General features: G+C 50.1%; 1 protein-coding gene across 1 annotated transcript in view; it reads left to right on the plus strand.

The window, feature by feature from the left end:
* Positions 1-1,931: 1,931 nt before the first annotated feature.
* Positions 1,932-17,288, plus strand: part of Ubac2 (UBA domain containing 2) — a 141,985-nt gene continuing 126,628 nt past the window's right edge. Inside the window, exon 1 of the mRNA XM_051160998.1 lies at positions 1,932-2,021. Coding sequence (XP_051016955.1) covers positions 1,991-2,021 — 31 coding nt within the window. The 5' untranslated portion in view covers positions 1,932-1,990. The remainder of the gene's footprint in view (positions 2,022-17,288) is intronic.

Genomic DNA, 17,288 nt, shown 5'->3' on the forward strand with positions numbered 1-17,288 from the left:
TATTTTAAAACTTTTTTTGAAATGATTTAATTCCTATGTAGACCAGGAAAATCAAATCTCTTCTCACAACATAATCTTTAATTCAAGGCGTCAGCCTTGCTAAAGACACTGATACCTTTCCATGACGCGTGGGCTCCCCCCACTCCCCGAGGGTTTTGGTGACTCAAGTTGTCAATGACTGAGTCTCTGACTTGCACACTGGCTGTTGCTGCTTCTCAGTGTTTGTAAACCCAGGAGACCAGCTGACCGGAAGTGCTGCACAATGGCATCTGAGGAGGGAAACAGCGTTTCCTGTGGAATAATTTTCAAGAGTTTCTAGCTTTGATAACGCCAATGTGTTGGTATATTTGGAAATAAAATTTCCACTCAATGTTTTCACTCCCGTATGAATCATGTGTTTTTGACGGTCAGGTTTTCATTTTGATACCAGTCACTATGTTCAACAAAATTTCCGATTGAAGTTCATTTCATAGCTGATTTTCTGCCTCTTCAGATTTCACACAGATCCTTCCAAACGTACCAGTGCTCAGTAGAATGAGGGGTTTACTTAAATTTCTTCCTATTAGATAATCTTTTATAGTTATTACTTTACCATAAATCATTACTATCTATAACATATAGGACTTAAGTACATAAGATTAAATTTGAAAAACAAAAGCAGTAACATGACTTTGAAGCCTTCCCTAAATTTCTACAAGCTATCCTTGCCGTCTTTATTTATTTAATTATGTAGGGTCATCTCTTAGATGAAACAGAAAAAAATATCCAACACACACCCAAATGTTCAGTTTGACACCAGGTACTTTCCTAAGCAAACCATTTAAGGAAGAGTGCTTTTAATGTCTGGCTCAGTAGCCTGTGGGAATTTCCTGTGCACTTCTCTTTTCAGTTTGCTGCGATATGTTTTGGATGAAGTATATGAAAAAAAGCTCAGCCAGAGTAGATCTGCAAGTGGAAAAGCAAGTGTTTTGATTAAACGGAAATTTTTTTCTTTTTCATGCAATGTCTATGTTTATTTATTTATTTTGCAATGTCTATGTTTAAGTGGTAGCTTCTTTAAGATAAGTTGCAGCTAGGGATCTGCTGTAACACCTACTTGTTTGCCTTTCAGTACTAGCTGTTTTGTCAGGTGCTGGTTAACTGGAAAGTACCGGAAAACCTTACTACTTGTGGACGAATAAGGATGGGAAAGGAAAATAATGATTTAGCATTACTACAAACATTGCCCCGTCTTCCGAACATCCTTCTGTGCCTCCAGAAGCACCACTCTAGTGCAGGCTACAGATTTTGTGAGAATCTACTTCTGCGAACATGGCAGGCCTTTGGACAGTCACTTTCCTGCGAAATAACTCAACCGAATGAAATAAAGTTAACTATACTTGACATTTTTGAGCCAGCTAAAAATAAAGGCTAAATGGCATAAAAATCAGTCACGTCTTTATGTTCTGGGATATCTACCTCAGACTTACTGAACCAAAGACATGTTGAATTTTACTAGTCTAAACCCAAGATTTAGCATGCGTAACAAACCCTACAAATTGTCAAGATTTCTTGAAAGTGTTCTGTCCATACTTCTGTGGTATGTCCCTTATATTTCCCTATAGCAGCTATTCTTTAAAAACAACAACAACAACAACAACAACACCTTTCTACGTTTCCATGTGAAACACTGGGACCTCAGCTATAAGAAACTGCGCTCAGCCTAGGGCAAAAACCCCTTCCCGACCCATCCCGGGACTACCGGAAGGGGCGGGCATCCGTCGCGCCCGCACTGACGCACTTCCTCTCCGGGCAGGAAGCGGAGGACTCGGGCCGAGCGTGCCCGCCCCACCGGCCGCGCATGCGCACTCCTCCTGGCGGCTCGGGAGCGCCTCGCCGGGCCGACTTCGCTCCTTGGCTCCCAGTGCGCCTGCGCCGTCGCCGGTGGGCTCTCCGCCTCCGCCTCCCCTCCCCCCTGCCGCCCCGCGGGGGCTCCGGGCCCTGGGGGACCATGTTCACCAGCACCGGCTCCAGTGGGCTTTGTGAGTACGGGCTCCTCCACCCTCGGGTCGCCCTGCGCGCCATCCCGGCCACTTCCCGGCCCCGGCCCGGGGGCAGCGGGGACTCGGGCTTGTAGGCGGCTGGGGTGGGGGTGGGGCGGCGCGGCCGAGCCCTGTCAGTTCTTGCTCTTGGGGGGGGGGCGGGGAGCAGCGGGCGCCGCCCCCATGGCATCCCGGAGGTCCGAGCGGGGACCGGCGCCTCCCGCACGGTACGCAGCAGCTCCTGCCCTGCTCTGCAGGTGGGCTGGGCAGTTAGGGGCCGGCCGGGCGCCCCGCTACCCATCTCGTGGCCCGGGCCCACGCACGCACTTGACGGCTCTGGAAGGTGTCCCCGTGGGGAAGGTGGCAGCCGGGCGGGGGGGGCCTGGGGGCGACGCTGGAATCCTGCCCGGCTCCCTCTCCCGGGGTTTCATTCATACAGGCTGCTTTGCGACCCACCCGATTCCTAGAGCGTGGGAATTAATTGCACCCTCCGCTCCAGGATCTGCCCCACCCCCCTCCTCCTCGGTTTTAAACTTCTTGTAGTAATTCTAACCCCCCGCTGTCCCTGAAGAGTTTTTTTTGGGATGGGGGAGCTGGAAAGCGGAGCGCTTTAAAGTGAAGTTAGGAAGTCGTTTGGCAAGAGAGCGCGGGCGCGTTGCGTAGCTTCTGGAGTGTGAGCGTTGGTCAGTCAGCAGGTGGACGGCAGAGAAGAGGATTCGGTTCTGCTGAGTGGCCTCTCAGCACGGTTGAGAATTAGGCCCTGATGCAACAAGAGCGACCTGTTTGAACAGGCTGCAGTTTGCAGCCACTTAGCATTGTCGGTACAGTGCGCTGACATCTCCAGATAGTTCCTTCTGTCATGAATGCCATGAGGCACTCAGAGAACATTCGTGTCACACAGACAGAGAGTGGACAACTGCCAGAACCAACGACATAGTGTTAAATCGTCCTCCCTTCTCACTGTCCCAGGCATGGGTAGAAGTAGCTGGGCTTGTTGCTGTTTATGACCCCCCTCCCCCCAACTAATAACTAACTTAAGGTATGAAGTCTTTGACGTAGTGGCCCCAGACTCCATCAGAACTACTTGTGAGTTCATCTTCAAGCGACTCTTTGGGTGCTTAAGGCAGTGTGGCTTTCCTAGGGTTACAGTGTGTGGCCGATCGGACATGGACAGCAGAGTTCTTCAATTTTAGTTGTTCTCAGCGAGTTGAGCGTCAAAAATGCATGTAAAAGCTAAAAAGTGACAGAGTGGCTGAGGACATGGCTCAGTAGGTAAGATGTTGCACTGCAAGAATGAAGATCTGAGTTCTAATCTCCAGTCACCCATGTAAAAGCCAAGCCGGCGAGAAGTGGGGGCAGAGGATCCTCAGGGCTTGCTGGCCAGTAGAGGAGCGAGTGAGTCCCAGCGTTAGCTTACACACACACACACACACACACACACACACACACACACACACTCTCTCTCTCTCTCTCTCTCTCTCTCTCTCTCTCTCTCTCTCTCTCTGAGCTGATTAACAGCAGTGCCATGGTATGGATTAGGTTGTAGTCAGAGTTGGAACAGCACAGCTCTAGGACAGGCAGTGCCTGGTTACTGATGGCACAAGCAGGCCTGTGGAAGAGTTAATGGGATGGCTCGTCGGCTTAGGCCAGGCTTTACTTTAGGGACCCGTTGTGAACTGCGCTTGGGTGTGGAAACAGGCTTCCAGGCCTGTGATGTTGACGATGGATCCCAGTAGTGGTGGTTCCCAGATCAGTCACTTGGCAGCTCCCCGAATGTCAGTGGCTTTTCCTGCTTCGCTGTTCCCACACACGGCCACTTCACTGAGAGACGTGCTTTAGGCAACAGTTGCGTGGCTCCGTGGGTAATTCAGAGGTCTGCTCCTGCGTATGCAGCCTCAGAAAGGGTGATGTCTCTCTCTGCCTGGGGGGGGGGGGGCGGAGGGTGTCTGTCCTGCACCTGCACTCTTCTCATACTCCTGATTGGTTAGCTAACACCTGGCACCCCCTACCTCATTCCTTCAGCAGATGTCTGCTGAAACCTTGTGTGGTTTATATGCAGTGAGGTGGAAAGCACAGCAAAGGAGCCCAGCATCAGACAGGTTAATAAGCAGTTAATGTGCTTTCCCATAGTGTACCCTGTGCAGCGAGTGATGGCTGAAGAGCCAGGGGAGTGTGAAGAAGCGAGGCATTGCTACCGCTCATTCAGAAAAATCACTTTGAAGACTTGCAGAGGGCACAGCAGGGTGTGTGCAGGGCGCTGCAGGAAGCGTGGCTGCCAGGGCTGTCAACCAGGGGGAGGCACACTTGTGACCATTCCCTTGGAACTCTTTTGTTCTCTGTCAGTCAGGATTGGGTAAAAGTGCTTGTAAATAGTGTGCACAATGTAGTTTAGCCTCCTACGTAGAGACTAGCCCCGTCACCGTAGTCTACCATGAATAATACACGTAAGCACTTTACTAATAAGGATCCTCATCGGCCATTCACATCACAGTATATTTGCTACGTATAAGGCACCTAATAAACACTAATTACATGTCTAATGTATTCCAGGTCTAGTTCCCAAGGAATTCAGTGTGTGTGTGGGGGTGTGGGGGGGCGGGGAGACAGCTGTGCTCAGCACAGTGGGTTTACTGCAGGGAGTCTGATGGGGGAGAGACTTGGTTGTTAAGATAATTTGCTAGTCCAAGGATCAGTACTTGAGCTGACGTTTTGAGAGGTGTGGGTTTGCTAGGCCTAACTGGAGAGGGGCTGAGCAGAGCCAGGACAAGAGGCAGGAGGTACAGAGTTGGTGGCTTGTTGACGATGGCTGGAGTGAGCAGTCCTGAGGTGAAGACATCAGAAGGCAGTGGAAGATTCGAGGAGAATGGGGCCAGAACCTGTAGACATTTTGGTGTCTTCAGAGGGAGAAGCAGTAGAGTCGGAGAAGCAGACTGAAGAGTGGCCAAGGACGGTGTGTGTGTGTGTGCATGGGCGTGCGCAGGTGCCAAGGGGAGAACTTAGGGCAGAAACAGTTAATAGACAAATGCTGCCAAGATTAGAAACAGTCTGAAAAGTGACCTTTCTGGAAGGAAGGGGCACACCCAGAACCTTTCCAGAACAGCTTGTCCAGTCGTCATGGAGTGAGTGGGATGGAAAGTGGTGACAGGGAGCTGGAGGGGCCACTTCACGAGTGTGGATCACCAGGGGCAGACTTGAGAGCTGCACTTTGAGGTGGCCACAGGCACAGGGAGAGCCCAAGTCTGGAGAGCCGTGAGGGCAAGGCCCAGTGGGGACTGGAGCTTCACGGGTTAGGAGTACCTGGAAGGGCAGAGCCCCGAGGTGCCTAGGACACTGTGTGCCTCCTTCTGCTGAGGGAAGAAAATGGGAGGTGGTTCTTGGCAGTGGAGCACAAGGTTCCAGATGCCTGCCCGGCAGCCATGAACCAGCTAGCTGGCCCAGAGCGCCTTCAGATGCCTCTGTGGGCCCCATCTCAACAGTGACTGCAGAAGGGCCGATTTGGGTACCAGAAGTCTGGGCTTGCTTTCCTCCCTCCCTATGTTCTGAGGTAGAGTCAGTTGAGCAGACACCAGGGCGAGGGCTTGGCACAGGAAGGCGGGGAGAACAGGCTTGTGGGGAGAAGCAGAAGGCTCATTAGCTCGGCAACGCTGAGAACGGGCAGTGTCCTAGTTTGCCTTCTCTGGCTGTGGGGAGGAAAGAAAGGGCTTATGTTTCACCTCGGATCTCACAGTCCACATGGTGGAAGCTCGGACAAGAGCTCAAGTCAGAAACCTGCAGGAGAACTGAAGCAGCTGCCAGGCAGGAGTGCTGTGCCTCCAGCCCGCCGCCCACAGCTGTCTGGACCCTCCCACATCTGTTGGGGGCAGATCCTCACTTGAGACTCCCTCTACCTAGATCAGTCCACGTTCGTGTCAAGTTGTCGGACTCACCAGTCTAGACAGCGCAGGGATGGATTGAAAGGGTGTGAGGCGGCAGGGTGTGCTAGTCCAGCGATCGAGGGAGGAGAAGGGACCCAGGGTGATGGGTTACGCGGATGTTAGATCGTGGGGTTGCCGCTCACTGTGGGGGCCATCCGGAGAAAGCGAAGCTCTTTGGAGGATAAGTGTTGAAGTGTCTACAGATAGAGGTGTTCAGGGCACACGCGGGGTGAGCTTGGTGAAGCGGTACTGAGAGCACAGAGGCAGTAAGTGGCCTTAGATGGCCGAGGGTAGACCTTTGGGCCATTCTGTTACGTGCAGGGTGGGTAGGGGGAGCCAGCAGAGTGGGCAGTGGTGGGCATCTTGTGTCTGGCCCAGTCAGACCTGCTGTCTTCAGTGTAAGTGCACGTCCTTCAGCGTCTTCATGCTGTCCCCTTGTGATGGTTGTCCGTCCCCGCACTGGGGTCCTTTGCCTGGCACTTCTCTGACATGGCCGGTCTGGACCCTGTAGTCACCATTCCATCTGCAGTTCATCTACACTCAGCCACGGCTAGTCCTGGCTTGCTGTGCATGTTGAATAAGACTCCAACCATGTGTTAATTGTGGTGTCTGATCCCAGCCGAGCCACAGGCACAGTTTCTCTGTTAGGTCTCTTGGCTCTGCCCATCCCTGTGTGCTATTTCCATTTGTCTCTAGCGTCCAGATTGTTCCACAGCTGCCCAGAACTCACACTCAGCCTAGCCCCTCCACCCCTAATGTCGCGAGCACTGAGTACTTCGCACTCAGGATCCCGAATGAACTCAATCTGAGACTGATCAGTGGTTTTGCAGTTACTAAGTTTATTAACATAAACGGGTTCAAGAATATCAGTCACCACTACACAAAAACAACACCAAATCAGTCCAAAAACACAAATGGCCAAAATCATATAATGATACCATTCCATACTATTCTATCTTATACTCAAGCATTCATAACTATCTTAATTCTAATAGGAGTAGCATCTAACATTCCTAATCAGGGTTATACGACCTGATGGAGAGTCGTGTCAGCAACGACAGGTCCAGAGCTGCGACTTCTGGTTACAGCAGTAGGGTCCTAGGAGCCTGAGCCGTCATTCGTGTTTGGGTATTTGGGCAGAGTCTCGGTCTGTTCGGTGGAACTCGTTCCGGGCAGTCGGGATTATGCGGCCATGGTGGAAGCGAGATACTGAATGGCTTTCGACCGCAGTTTATATACTTTTCACTGGGTTTGTTTACTCTTTATCACATCACACACTCAGGTCTGCTTATCTATTACTATACGCCACTCATGTTTACTAGCTCAGCTGGCTACAGCTGTCCTTATCACTTCATAACACACTTATTATGGTTTTCTACACTGAGCAGTTGACATTGCTCTTACATGCTCATTACTCCTAAGTCCTCCCAAAACAAACTAACAGAAAAAACCCAAACCAAACACTACACAACACTAGGGCTACTACCCCGCTCACTCCCTCGCCTTCCTTCCACCTACCCGCTCACTCCCTCGCCTCCCTGCTTGTCTCTGTTCACACCCAGCTGTGTTCCCGCTGTTGTAAAGTTTTCTCTTTCCAAGGCCATCATTATTTTTTAGTCCTCTCTGGGAGACAAGCCTGGCGTGTGGCAGAGCTACTGTTTCCTCTCACCCCCTTGACCTGCTGGTGCAGTTTGCGGGGTGAAACAAGCTACCCGCCCTTCAGACCCCTCAGGGTAGAAAGGACAAGGATGTTGCTGTGTAAAACTAGAATTCTGCCCCGGCAGGTGGTCAGCATACGTGTTAACGGTCTCTTCTGAGCAGTGGCAGTGCACATCTCCACTGACCTCCGTGTGCCCAGCTCCCGGAGCTCTTTCTCAGGGGCACTCGGGGAGTCAGCTTCTCATCTCCCTTGCCCCTTCAGCTCTCTGTAGTTTGTCTTCTACCCACACGGCTAAAAAGCTGCTGTGGACAAAGTGACCAGTGGCATGTGACATCAGATGGTGCCGCCCCACCCCCTTAGTGTCCCCGACCCGCGGGTTCAGTTATTCGTGGAGTGGCGAGGAGGGTCGCGACCTGTGAATAAAGAATGGACGAGAACAGAGAGACACGGGCCCAGGAAAACATTGCTTATCGAGGGCCGTTTATTGTAAGGGGGTAACCAAATTTAAAGTAAGCTTCTGAAAGGGCGGGGGGGGGGGGGCGTGGGAAGGAATGCAGTGGAAAGTTACAAAATCTTCTGGGCCAGGCCCAAGGACAGCAGGTGTGGAGTGGGGCGATTATTCAGAAGTCGCGATACACCGAATGTTCTCTTTCTCAAGGTCAGGCTGGATCTTTGTGGTTGCCAGGCAGAATAATTATCTCAAGTATGCAGACAGCTGTGGCTTTCAGCCAGCAGGGCCTCTCAGCCACTGGGGCAGGTCAGGCAAGGTCCTATGGCTCCTGACACCTTAGGGTTCTCAAATACTATTTTTATGTGTATGACTCTTTGGCCTGTATGTATGCGCGTGCAGCACTCGCGTGCCTGGTACCAGTGGCGGTGAGAGGAGGGCACTGGAGTTCTGAAGGGCTGTGAGCCTCCGTCGGGGTGCTGGCGACTGGGAACCAAATCCTTGGTCCTCTGCAAGAGCAGCAAGAGCTTTAACCGCCGACTATCTAGCTCTCCACCCCCTCACATGGTGGTGCTTGCCTCTGATGGTGGTGGCTGTCTTTCTATTTTCGCTTTTCAGACGGGATCTCTTTCTGCCCAGATGATGGCCTTTAAACTTGCACAGTCTGGCCCTGGCCTCCCGAGTGTGAGATGCTGCATCCAGCTTCAGTCTTCATCTGAGTGGGATGTTGTCTGGTTTTTGGCCCAAAATTCTTCATGCCCCCTGCCCTCATCTGTTCATTCCTCCTGCACAGATCTCCGTGTCTTTTCTACCTACAGAAAGTTCTAGCTTTGGAGACTTGTTCCAGTGGGTCCTTAAGGGTAATGAGGTAATGAGTTGTGCTGGTTAATTTTCTTGTCAACTTGACACAGACCTAGAGCTGTTCTGGAAGAGGAGCCCAGGTTGAGAGCCGCTCCCCTCAGATTGCCTGTGGGCAAGTAGCTAATGATTGATAAAGGAGGGCCCAGCCCTCTGTGGGGAGTGCCACTCCCAGCTCTACAGGAGGGCAGGCGGAACAAGCCATGGGAAACAAAACAGTGAGCAGCACCTGCTGTGGCCTCTGCTTCAGATTCTGCCTCCAGGTTCCCGCCTGCTAGCCCCATCTTCCCTCAGTGGATGGTGACCTGACAGTTGTAAGATGAAACAAACCCTTCCTCTCCAGGTCTAGGTTGACCATAGTGTTTATCACAGCACAGAGAGTGGACTTGGGCCTGAGACAAGGCAAAGCCCTGTTGGTTAGCTCTGCATTTGATGACAGATGCCGCCTCAGAAAGAGTAAGGTGGAGAGCAAAGAGGAAGCCTTCCACCATCAGCCCTGGGCCTCCACAGCACCCGCCATGTGTGCGCCCACCTGCACACAAACGTAATACACACATGAATGCTCACCGTGTGTGTGTGTGTGTGTGTGTGTGTGTGTGTGTGTGTGTGTGTGTGTGTGTGTCCGTGTCCATGTGTCCGCCCATGTGTCTGTCCGTCCGTCTGTTTCTCTGTTTTAGGGGGGGCAAGAAGAGAGCCATCAGGAGGAGGGAGTAGGACAAAAGGAGTGTGATGGGAAACAGTGAGCAGAGCACTGTGACACACATGTATGAAAAGTTCATTAAAAAGCTGTTTTAAGCTGGGTGTGGTGGCGCACGCCTGTAATCCCAGCACTCAGATGGATCTTTGTGAGTTTGAGGCCAGCCTGGTGTACAAAGCAAGTCCAGGACAGCCAGGGCTACACAGAGAAACCCTGTCTCGACAAAACAACAGCAGCAGCAGCAGCAGCAGCAACAGCCACAACAAACCCTGTTTTAGCTTATTGAAATTCTAAACTACTTAGAAATGAAAAGTCAAATGTCAGGAAAGCAAACTGGATACTGACAGGCTTTATCCCTCACACAATTGCTCCTGTGTACATTTTATCATCTGAGTGTGTGTATGCACATAAGTGTTTTTTCCTTCCTTCCCCTTTCTCCCCTTTAACTCTTCCCTGTGTCCTATCTCCCTCTCAAATTGATGGCCTCTTGTTCTTATTACTATGACATTATTACTGTTTATTATTAGTTATGTATGTATTCTCTTTGCCTCTGTCTCTAACACACACACACACACACACACACACACCCTGCTTGGGTATGTATGATTGAGAATGAGAATGGGCCCCTTAGGGAGAGGCTGATTCTCCCTCCCTCAGCTGCCATTAGATTAGTTGCCTATTGTTTTGTCTTGTGTTGGTTTTTGTTTTTTGAGACAGGGTTTCTCTGTGTAGCCTCAGCTGTCCTGGACTCGCTCTGTAGACCAGGCAGGCCTCGAACTCATGAGACCTGCTGCACTGCCACCATCACTGATTCACCAGGGTCTGTGTTGTCTGGTGTGGATCCCCCTGGGATTCCCCTTCTGCGTTAGCATTCCTGTTGCTACTGCCTAGATCTTGTGTAGGCGGCCATGCTGTGGCTGTAGCTTTGCTGTGGTGCATTTGAGACACCGTCTCCTGATAGACATCTTGGTCGTCTGGCTCTTAGAATCTTCTGGCTCCTCCTTGACCTTTATGTGTAGGAGCTGTGCTGTGTCCACACTGGGCGGCTCCCGTCGTCAGTGCATCTTTGCCTTGTGTGCAGTTCTGGGTTTCTGGAATGCTCTCCGTGTGCTGGAAAGAGCTGTACTCACCTGTGGGTACAGGAGCAAGTTTCAGAGCGCAGTCAGGCACTGTGCTGGCCTGGTACGGCCAATGGTCGGCTCTCTTACAAGAGAGCCCTGGGGAGCTGGCTAGGTCCTGGTCCCAGGCTTGATTTCCTCCTGTGAGATGGGTCATAAGTCCAGTGAGATAGCAGCTGGTTCCTGCCGGCATGCCAGCGCCATTGCACCTTTAGGGACATTTTGCCGTGCCAGCTGTTGTCATAGTTAATAGGTGTCACGGGTGGATTATTGATTGGAGTGGTTGATTGGCATTATGTCCTCTTGGCTGCTTACACAGTACTTCCTGGTACTATGAAATCTGTACTGAGGGAGTGAGGCTTGTCGGTTAAGATGCAACTTGAATTCTCTGATTTCTGTGTTCTCAGAATGTGCTGTCTTCAGAGTGCGGCTTGCACTCGGCCGCTGAGAGGCAGCTGGCAGCAGCAGTAGGCTGCATGGCTTGATGCTCTCGTGGGGGGCATTTCAACCCAAGTGGCATAACTTCATTTGGTAAATATACACATATATATTCTGTATATTTTTTGGTAAATACAATAACATAATTCCTTGAGGTTTTATCAAACATCTTTGATATTATTTGTCCTTCCTTGTGCCCTAATCTGTATGTAAACATTTTTGAAAGTAAAACCTTAAGTGAATTTATCCACATTAATAATCTCCAAAGAGGACTTGTGATATGTTTGTTTGGTCTTATAAAATGGAAACACGTTTGCTGAAGAAGAAAATCACACAAATTTCTGGTGTTGAAAGGATCAGCCTCACACAGTCACTTGGCCACCCAGGTAAGCGTCAGCGGTAGCCTAGTCTTAGCTTTCCGCAGCCGTGCGTCTCCATGGACAGATGCACAGAAGTGTGTGCATGTTTTGGCTTAATACAAAAATGGAGTTTGAATGTACATGGTTTTAGCGTTTTCTCATGGCAGAGTGTCTCTCTCCAGTATTTCCCACTGAGAGACTACCACGCTGAGCTTCCTGGAAGCTGGGTCTCCTCGTGCTCTCTCTCTCTCCTGTGTCCCCTTGGCTTGTTTGTTGTTGACTGTTTTCAGTGAACACCAGGCAAGCACATTACCCCTGCAGCCCACTCCACGGCCACATTCTTTTATTAAAGGACAGCTTCATTATTTGTTTAAAAAAATTCTTACTTAAAATTTTTTATGTGTGGGGCTGGAGAGATGGCTCAGAGGTTAAGCGCTTTGGCTGCCCTTCCAGAGACCTGGGTTCAATTCCCAGCACCCACATGGCAGCTCACAACTGTCCGAAACTCAGGTTCTGGTGGATCTGACTCCCTCACACAGTCAGTCATGTAGGCCGAACACCAGATGCACATTAAAAAGTTAAGTGTGTGAGTGTTTTGCTGTGTTTATGCCTGTGCACCAGATGTGTGTCTGGTGCCCGAGGAGGCTGGAAGAGGGTGTCGGCTCCCTTGGATTGGAGTTACAGACGAGCGAGCTGCCAAATGGGTGCTGGAAGTCAAACCTCTGCACCCCGAGCTCACATTCTTTTTTGTTTTTGTTTTGTTTTGTATTTTTGAGACGAGGTCTCACTAAGCAGCCCAGGAACTCACTATGTAAACCAGGCTGGGCCTCGGCCTTCTAGAGATCCGCCTTCCTCTGCCTCTGGAGTTGTGGGTTAATGGTGTGCGCCACCACTCCAGGCTAGTGGTCACATTCTGGAGGTCATCCAAAAGGAGTAAACACTTCTGTGGAGTCACAGGGTCAAAGGGTGGGACATTGTGCCGCCCTTGGTCTGCACAGCCAAGCCCGGATGGGAGGCTTGTGTCTCCCTGTGCCTGCCAGCCATGGAGAGCTTGTGTCTCCCTAGTGAGCCACTGAGGGCAGGCCTTCCTCAGCGCACAGTTGTATCACTGAGCATGATAATTTAAACAGTTTTGTCAGCGGAGAGATTAAATGTTGCTTTCTTGTTCTCTTCATCTTCGGTTCTTTGTGAGCCTGGGAAAGTGAGTGTTTTTCATGTTTTTGTGTGTGGGTTAGCCATTCACGTAACATTTTTGATTTCTGTACTTTTCACATTATTTTTATAATTTCAAAGAAAACGTGCGCTGCGCACGCACACACACACATGGCTTTGTTTTGTTTTTAAAGACACAGTTTCTTGTTGTGTATTCTTGTCCTGGAACTTCCTCTGTAGACCAGGTGGGTCAAACTCACAGTGACCCTCCTGCCTCTGCCTCCGAGTGCTGGGATTAAAGGCTTGCACCACCTCACCTGGCCACAACTATTTAGTTGATCAATTTTTGGCATAATCAGTAGATGCCACTATGAAAATGAGCCCATCTCTATGAGTTCCAGGTCAGCCAGGACTACATAGTAAATGTCACAAAGAAACAAGAACAGAAGTGAGCCTGGGAACAGATGTACCCTCTGGACTTTGTTCCCTAATTGTGTCATGTATGCAGGTGTTTCCAATGTAGGTCAATAGCAAGCCTTCCCTGATCTGTCTATGAAAATAAAAATCACTAGGTCTTGTAAATCCTATGACTGGGTATTTATTGTGCAATCAAGGGCCATGGTTAGCAGAAGGAAATCACCCTGAAAGTCAGGAAGCCTGTGCTGTTCAAGGACTCTATCAGTCCCTTTCCTGTACTGTTTCAGGTTCATTTTCTGCTGCTTTTCTTTGAGTCTTGCATCATGTCTCAGCATCTTTTGTTTCCTCCGGCATCCTGTAGGAGTGAACTTTTTATGTGAGGTCACGGGTTGTGAACTTTATTTGCTTATAGTTTTTCTGTATGTGCCTGTGTGTCAGTGTGTGTACCATGTGTGCACAGCACCTATGGAGGACAGAAGAGGGTACCGGGTCCCCTAGAACCGAGTTACAGGTGTCTGTGAGCCACCCCTGGGAGGTACTAGGAAATGAACCTATGCAAGAGCAGCAAGCACTCAGTGGCGCCATCTTTCCAACTCTCCCCACAGGTTTTGTTTTTTGAGTCTCACAATTCCAGGCAGATTGTCCTGTGTTTGATCTTTTGATCCTCCTGCCCCCACTGCTGAGTCCTGGGATTCCCAGCGTGGTGTTGCCGTCCTGCTTGGTGGTTCTGGGAAATGGAACCCAGGGACCCATGCACACTGGTCCAGCACTTGGCCAGCTAAGCTTCTCACACCAGTGGCTTGGTTGGGGCAGGAGCTGGCCAATGGCTATCGAGAATTTGATAGTCATTCCAGCTAGATGGGCTCAATTGTAGGCTCAGTTTTCTTTTCTTTCTTTCTTTATTTTTTTTTTTTAATTTTTTATTAATTTATTCTTGGTACATCTCAATGGTTATTCCATCCCTTGTATCTTCCCATTCTTCCCTCCCTCCCATTTTTCCCTTATTCCCCTCCCCTATGACTGTGCCTGAGGAGGACCTCCTCCCCCTGTATATGCTCATAGGGTATCAAGTCTCTTCTTGGTAACTTGTTATCCTTCCTCTGAGTGCCACCAGGTCTCCCCCTCCAGGGGACATGGTCAAATATGAGGCATCAGAGTTCGTGTGAAAGTCATACCCCACTCTCTACTCAACTGTGGAGATCGTTCTGTCCATTGGCTAGATCTGGGTAGTAGGCTCAGTTTTCTTAACCAATATATTTTACTACAACTTATTAACCAAGCATACATCACTTATAACCCGACTAACCAAAACAATATGAATTGAGGATTAAGGATCACAACAACAAAACCAGAAGAATATCAGTTCTGAGGAGCGATTCTCCTGGTGTAATCAGCAGGATTTCCTCTGCTGGAACCTGGACCTCAGCAGGAGCCAGAGCCGGAGCCCCGAAGCCTTCTCTCGAGTGGTTCTCTCTAGGAGCATCTTGAAGTAGAGGGGTGAACAGCCAAAACTATCCCAAGTCTCCAAAAGCCCCGCCTCCAGTTCTGGCCTCATTTATATATCTCCTCTCAGAGCCTGTTCATGGGATCTTTTCAGCTGGCAACAATCAAGCTCCCGCACGAGGTGGTAGGTCTTCTAGTGGATTAGCCTCACCTGTTCTCTCATAAGACTGTTCCGATCCCACACTTGGGATCCTAAAAAACAGGTTTATCTCTCCTTTATCTCCCCCTTTCTATTTAATAAAATGAGCTATATACAACAAAATAAGAATTACCCATTAAGTCAACATTTGCAAGGATCAGTCCATTTGTAGTTAATAATTTTTAAGAAATTATTCCACTATCCTATACTACTGATTCTTTTACTAAACTTATTTTAATACTGTGGCTATCTAGTCTTCAACCCCATCAGAGATCCCAGAAGGAAAAGCTATCTAATATGAAGGAAGTGCAGGCCAGCAACTTCCAAAAGTATTGACAGGACAGAGAGCTGACTGTCTGGGCAGTCACAAGTTCCTCTCCATTGTCGGGGCAGCCAGTCTTCAGCCAGCCGGCCCAAGGCATCTGACAGACAGCTTCTGGACTGTCACAAGTTTCTCTCCATCGTAGGTGCTCCCCACCTTCACTCAGTTCTTCTTCTGAATTTTGTTTCTGCATGAAGTGTCTTCCTTTTCTGGCATCCATTCTGTTCTGTCACGCTCACTGCCGTGTTTTCTGAAACTTGAGTTACCTCCAGCTACTTCCCCTTAGAGACTAAAGCCCAGTGTGTGTGCTGCTTCCCCTGTGGATCGTAGAACTTTGCTTGCTGCCCCAGCTAGGCCGTGTGTGAGGAAGAATGCGGGAGTAGGCTTTGAAGAGCTTTATGGCCGAGGTGGCCCATGGATATGCTCAGTGGCATTGCTGATACTAACAGTAGCTTCACACAGTGTTGGGCCAAGCAGTGAAGGCTGCTTAGTCTTCCTTAGTCTCAACTGTGCAAAAAGAAAAGTCTCAGAGTGTTCTTATAAATACCTCCCCAAAGATCAGTTTCCCATCAGAACAGGAAGCACGCCATTTCCCCCCAGCTAACAATAAAATTAGTAGAATCAAGTGACTTTGTTTTGTTTAGAAATTTGGTTATTTTTACAATTATCATCTGCAATTATGAAGTAATACTTTTTTGATTGTAGTTATAGTTATAGAGTTCTCTTTAAAATCAATGCATGCAGCCAGGCACACAGTGGTGCACATCTGTAATCCCAGCACTCAGGGAGGCAGAGGCAGGTGGATCTCTTGAGGCCAGCCTGGTCTACAAAGTGAGACCAGGACATCCAGGGCTGCACAGAGAAATCCTGTCTCAAAAAACAAAATAAAACCCCAAACAAACAAAAAACCCCACACAAAACAAACAAAACCTCAAAACAACAACATCCCTCCCCCCAAAAACCTTCCCTGTCTTCTGGAAAACATTAAACATCTATCACTAAAAGAAAAAAAAGATGAATGCAGATTATAGTGTAGGGACTTGTAACTGAGTGGTTAGAAAGTACCAGGGCAGGGTGACACTGTGATGCTCCTGTGGGGGGGAGTGCAGTGTTCGCGGTGGGAGGCAGACAGTACAGTAGGAGGGAGGGAGTACAATGTGGGGGGAGTGCAGTGTGAAGGGGGTGCATTTTAGTGGGGGAGTGCAGTGTGAGGGGGGAGTGCAATGTGAGGGAGGAATGTAGTGTGAGGGGGAGTGTGGTGTGAGGGAGGAGTGTAGTGTGAGGGGTGAAGTGCAGTGTGAGGGGGGAGTGCAGTGTGAGGGAGGAGTGTAGTGTGAGGGGGGAGTGCAGTGTGAGGGGGGAATGTAGTGTGAGGGGGGAGTGCAGTGTGAGGGGGGAGTGCAGTGTGAGGGGGGAGTGCAGTGTGAGGGAGGAGTGTAGTGTGGGGGGGGAGTGCAGTGTGAGGGGGGAGTGCAGTGTGAGGGGGGAATGTAGTGTGAGGGGGGAGTGCAGTGTGAGGGAGGAATGTAGTGTGAGGGGGGAGTGCAGTGTGAGGGGGGAGTGCAGTGTGAGGGGGTGAAGTGCGGTGTGAGGGGGTGAAGTGCGGTGTGAGGGGGTGAAGTGCGGTGTGAGGGGTGAAGTGCGGTGTGAGGGGTGAAGTGCAGTGTGAGGGAGGAGTGCGGTGTGAGGGGTGAAGTGCGGTGTGAGGGATGAAGTGCAGTGTGAGGCGTGAAGTGCAGTGTGAGGCGTGAAGTGCAGTGTGGGGGGAGTGCAGTGTGAGGGGTGACGTGCAGAGTGAGGGGTGAAGTGCAGTGTGAGGGGGGAGTGCAGTGTGAGGGGTGAAGTGCAGAGTGAGGGGTGAAGTGCAGTGTGAGGGGGGAGTGCAGTGTGAGGGGTGAAGTGCAGTGTGACGGATGAAGTGCAGTGTTGGGGGAGTGCGGTTTGAGGGGTGCTGACTGTGACTGCTCACATTCCTTCCGTAGTAGCTTCTCTGTGCCCTGGCTTCATTTGAAAGGGTATACTTGCCTGGTATGGTGAGGGTTGTTACCTCAGGGCAGCTGGACAGGAGGCACAGCTGACAAGGGCCCCAGTCCACTGTGTCAGGCTGGGATTTTACCTCCCCCGCTTTCTGCTTTCCTTGGTTTTATTTGGCTCTTTACCCTTTCATATTTGGCTTTCATGTCTGAGCTTTGAGTGGGGCCTTTTCTTTCTTCATTTTTCTTCAGTCCAGTGGCTGGAGGTG

Source organism: Acomys russatus, chromosome 18 (genome assembly GCF_903995435.1).
Source record: "Acomys russatus chromosome 18, mAcoRus1.1, whole genome shotgun sequence".
NCBI classification, from domain to species: Eukaryota; Metazoa; Chordata; class Mammalia; order Rodentia; family Muridae; genus Acomys; species Acomys russatus.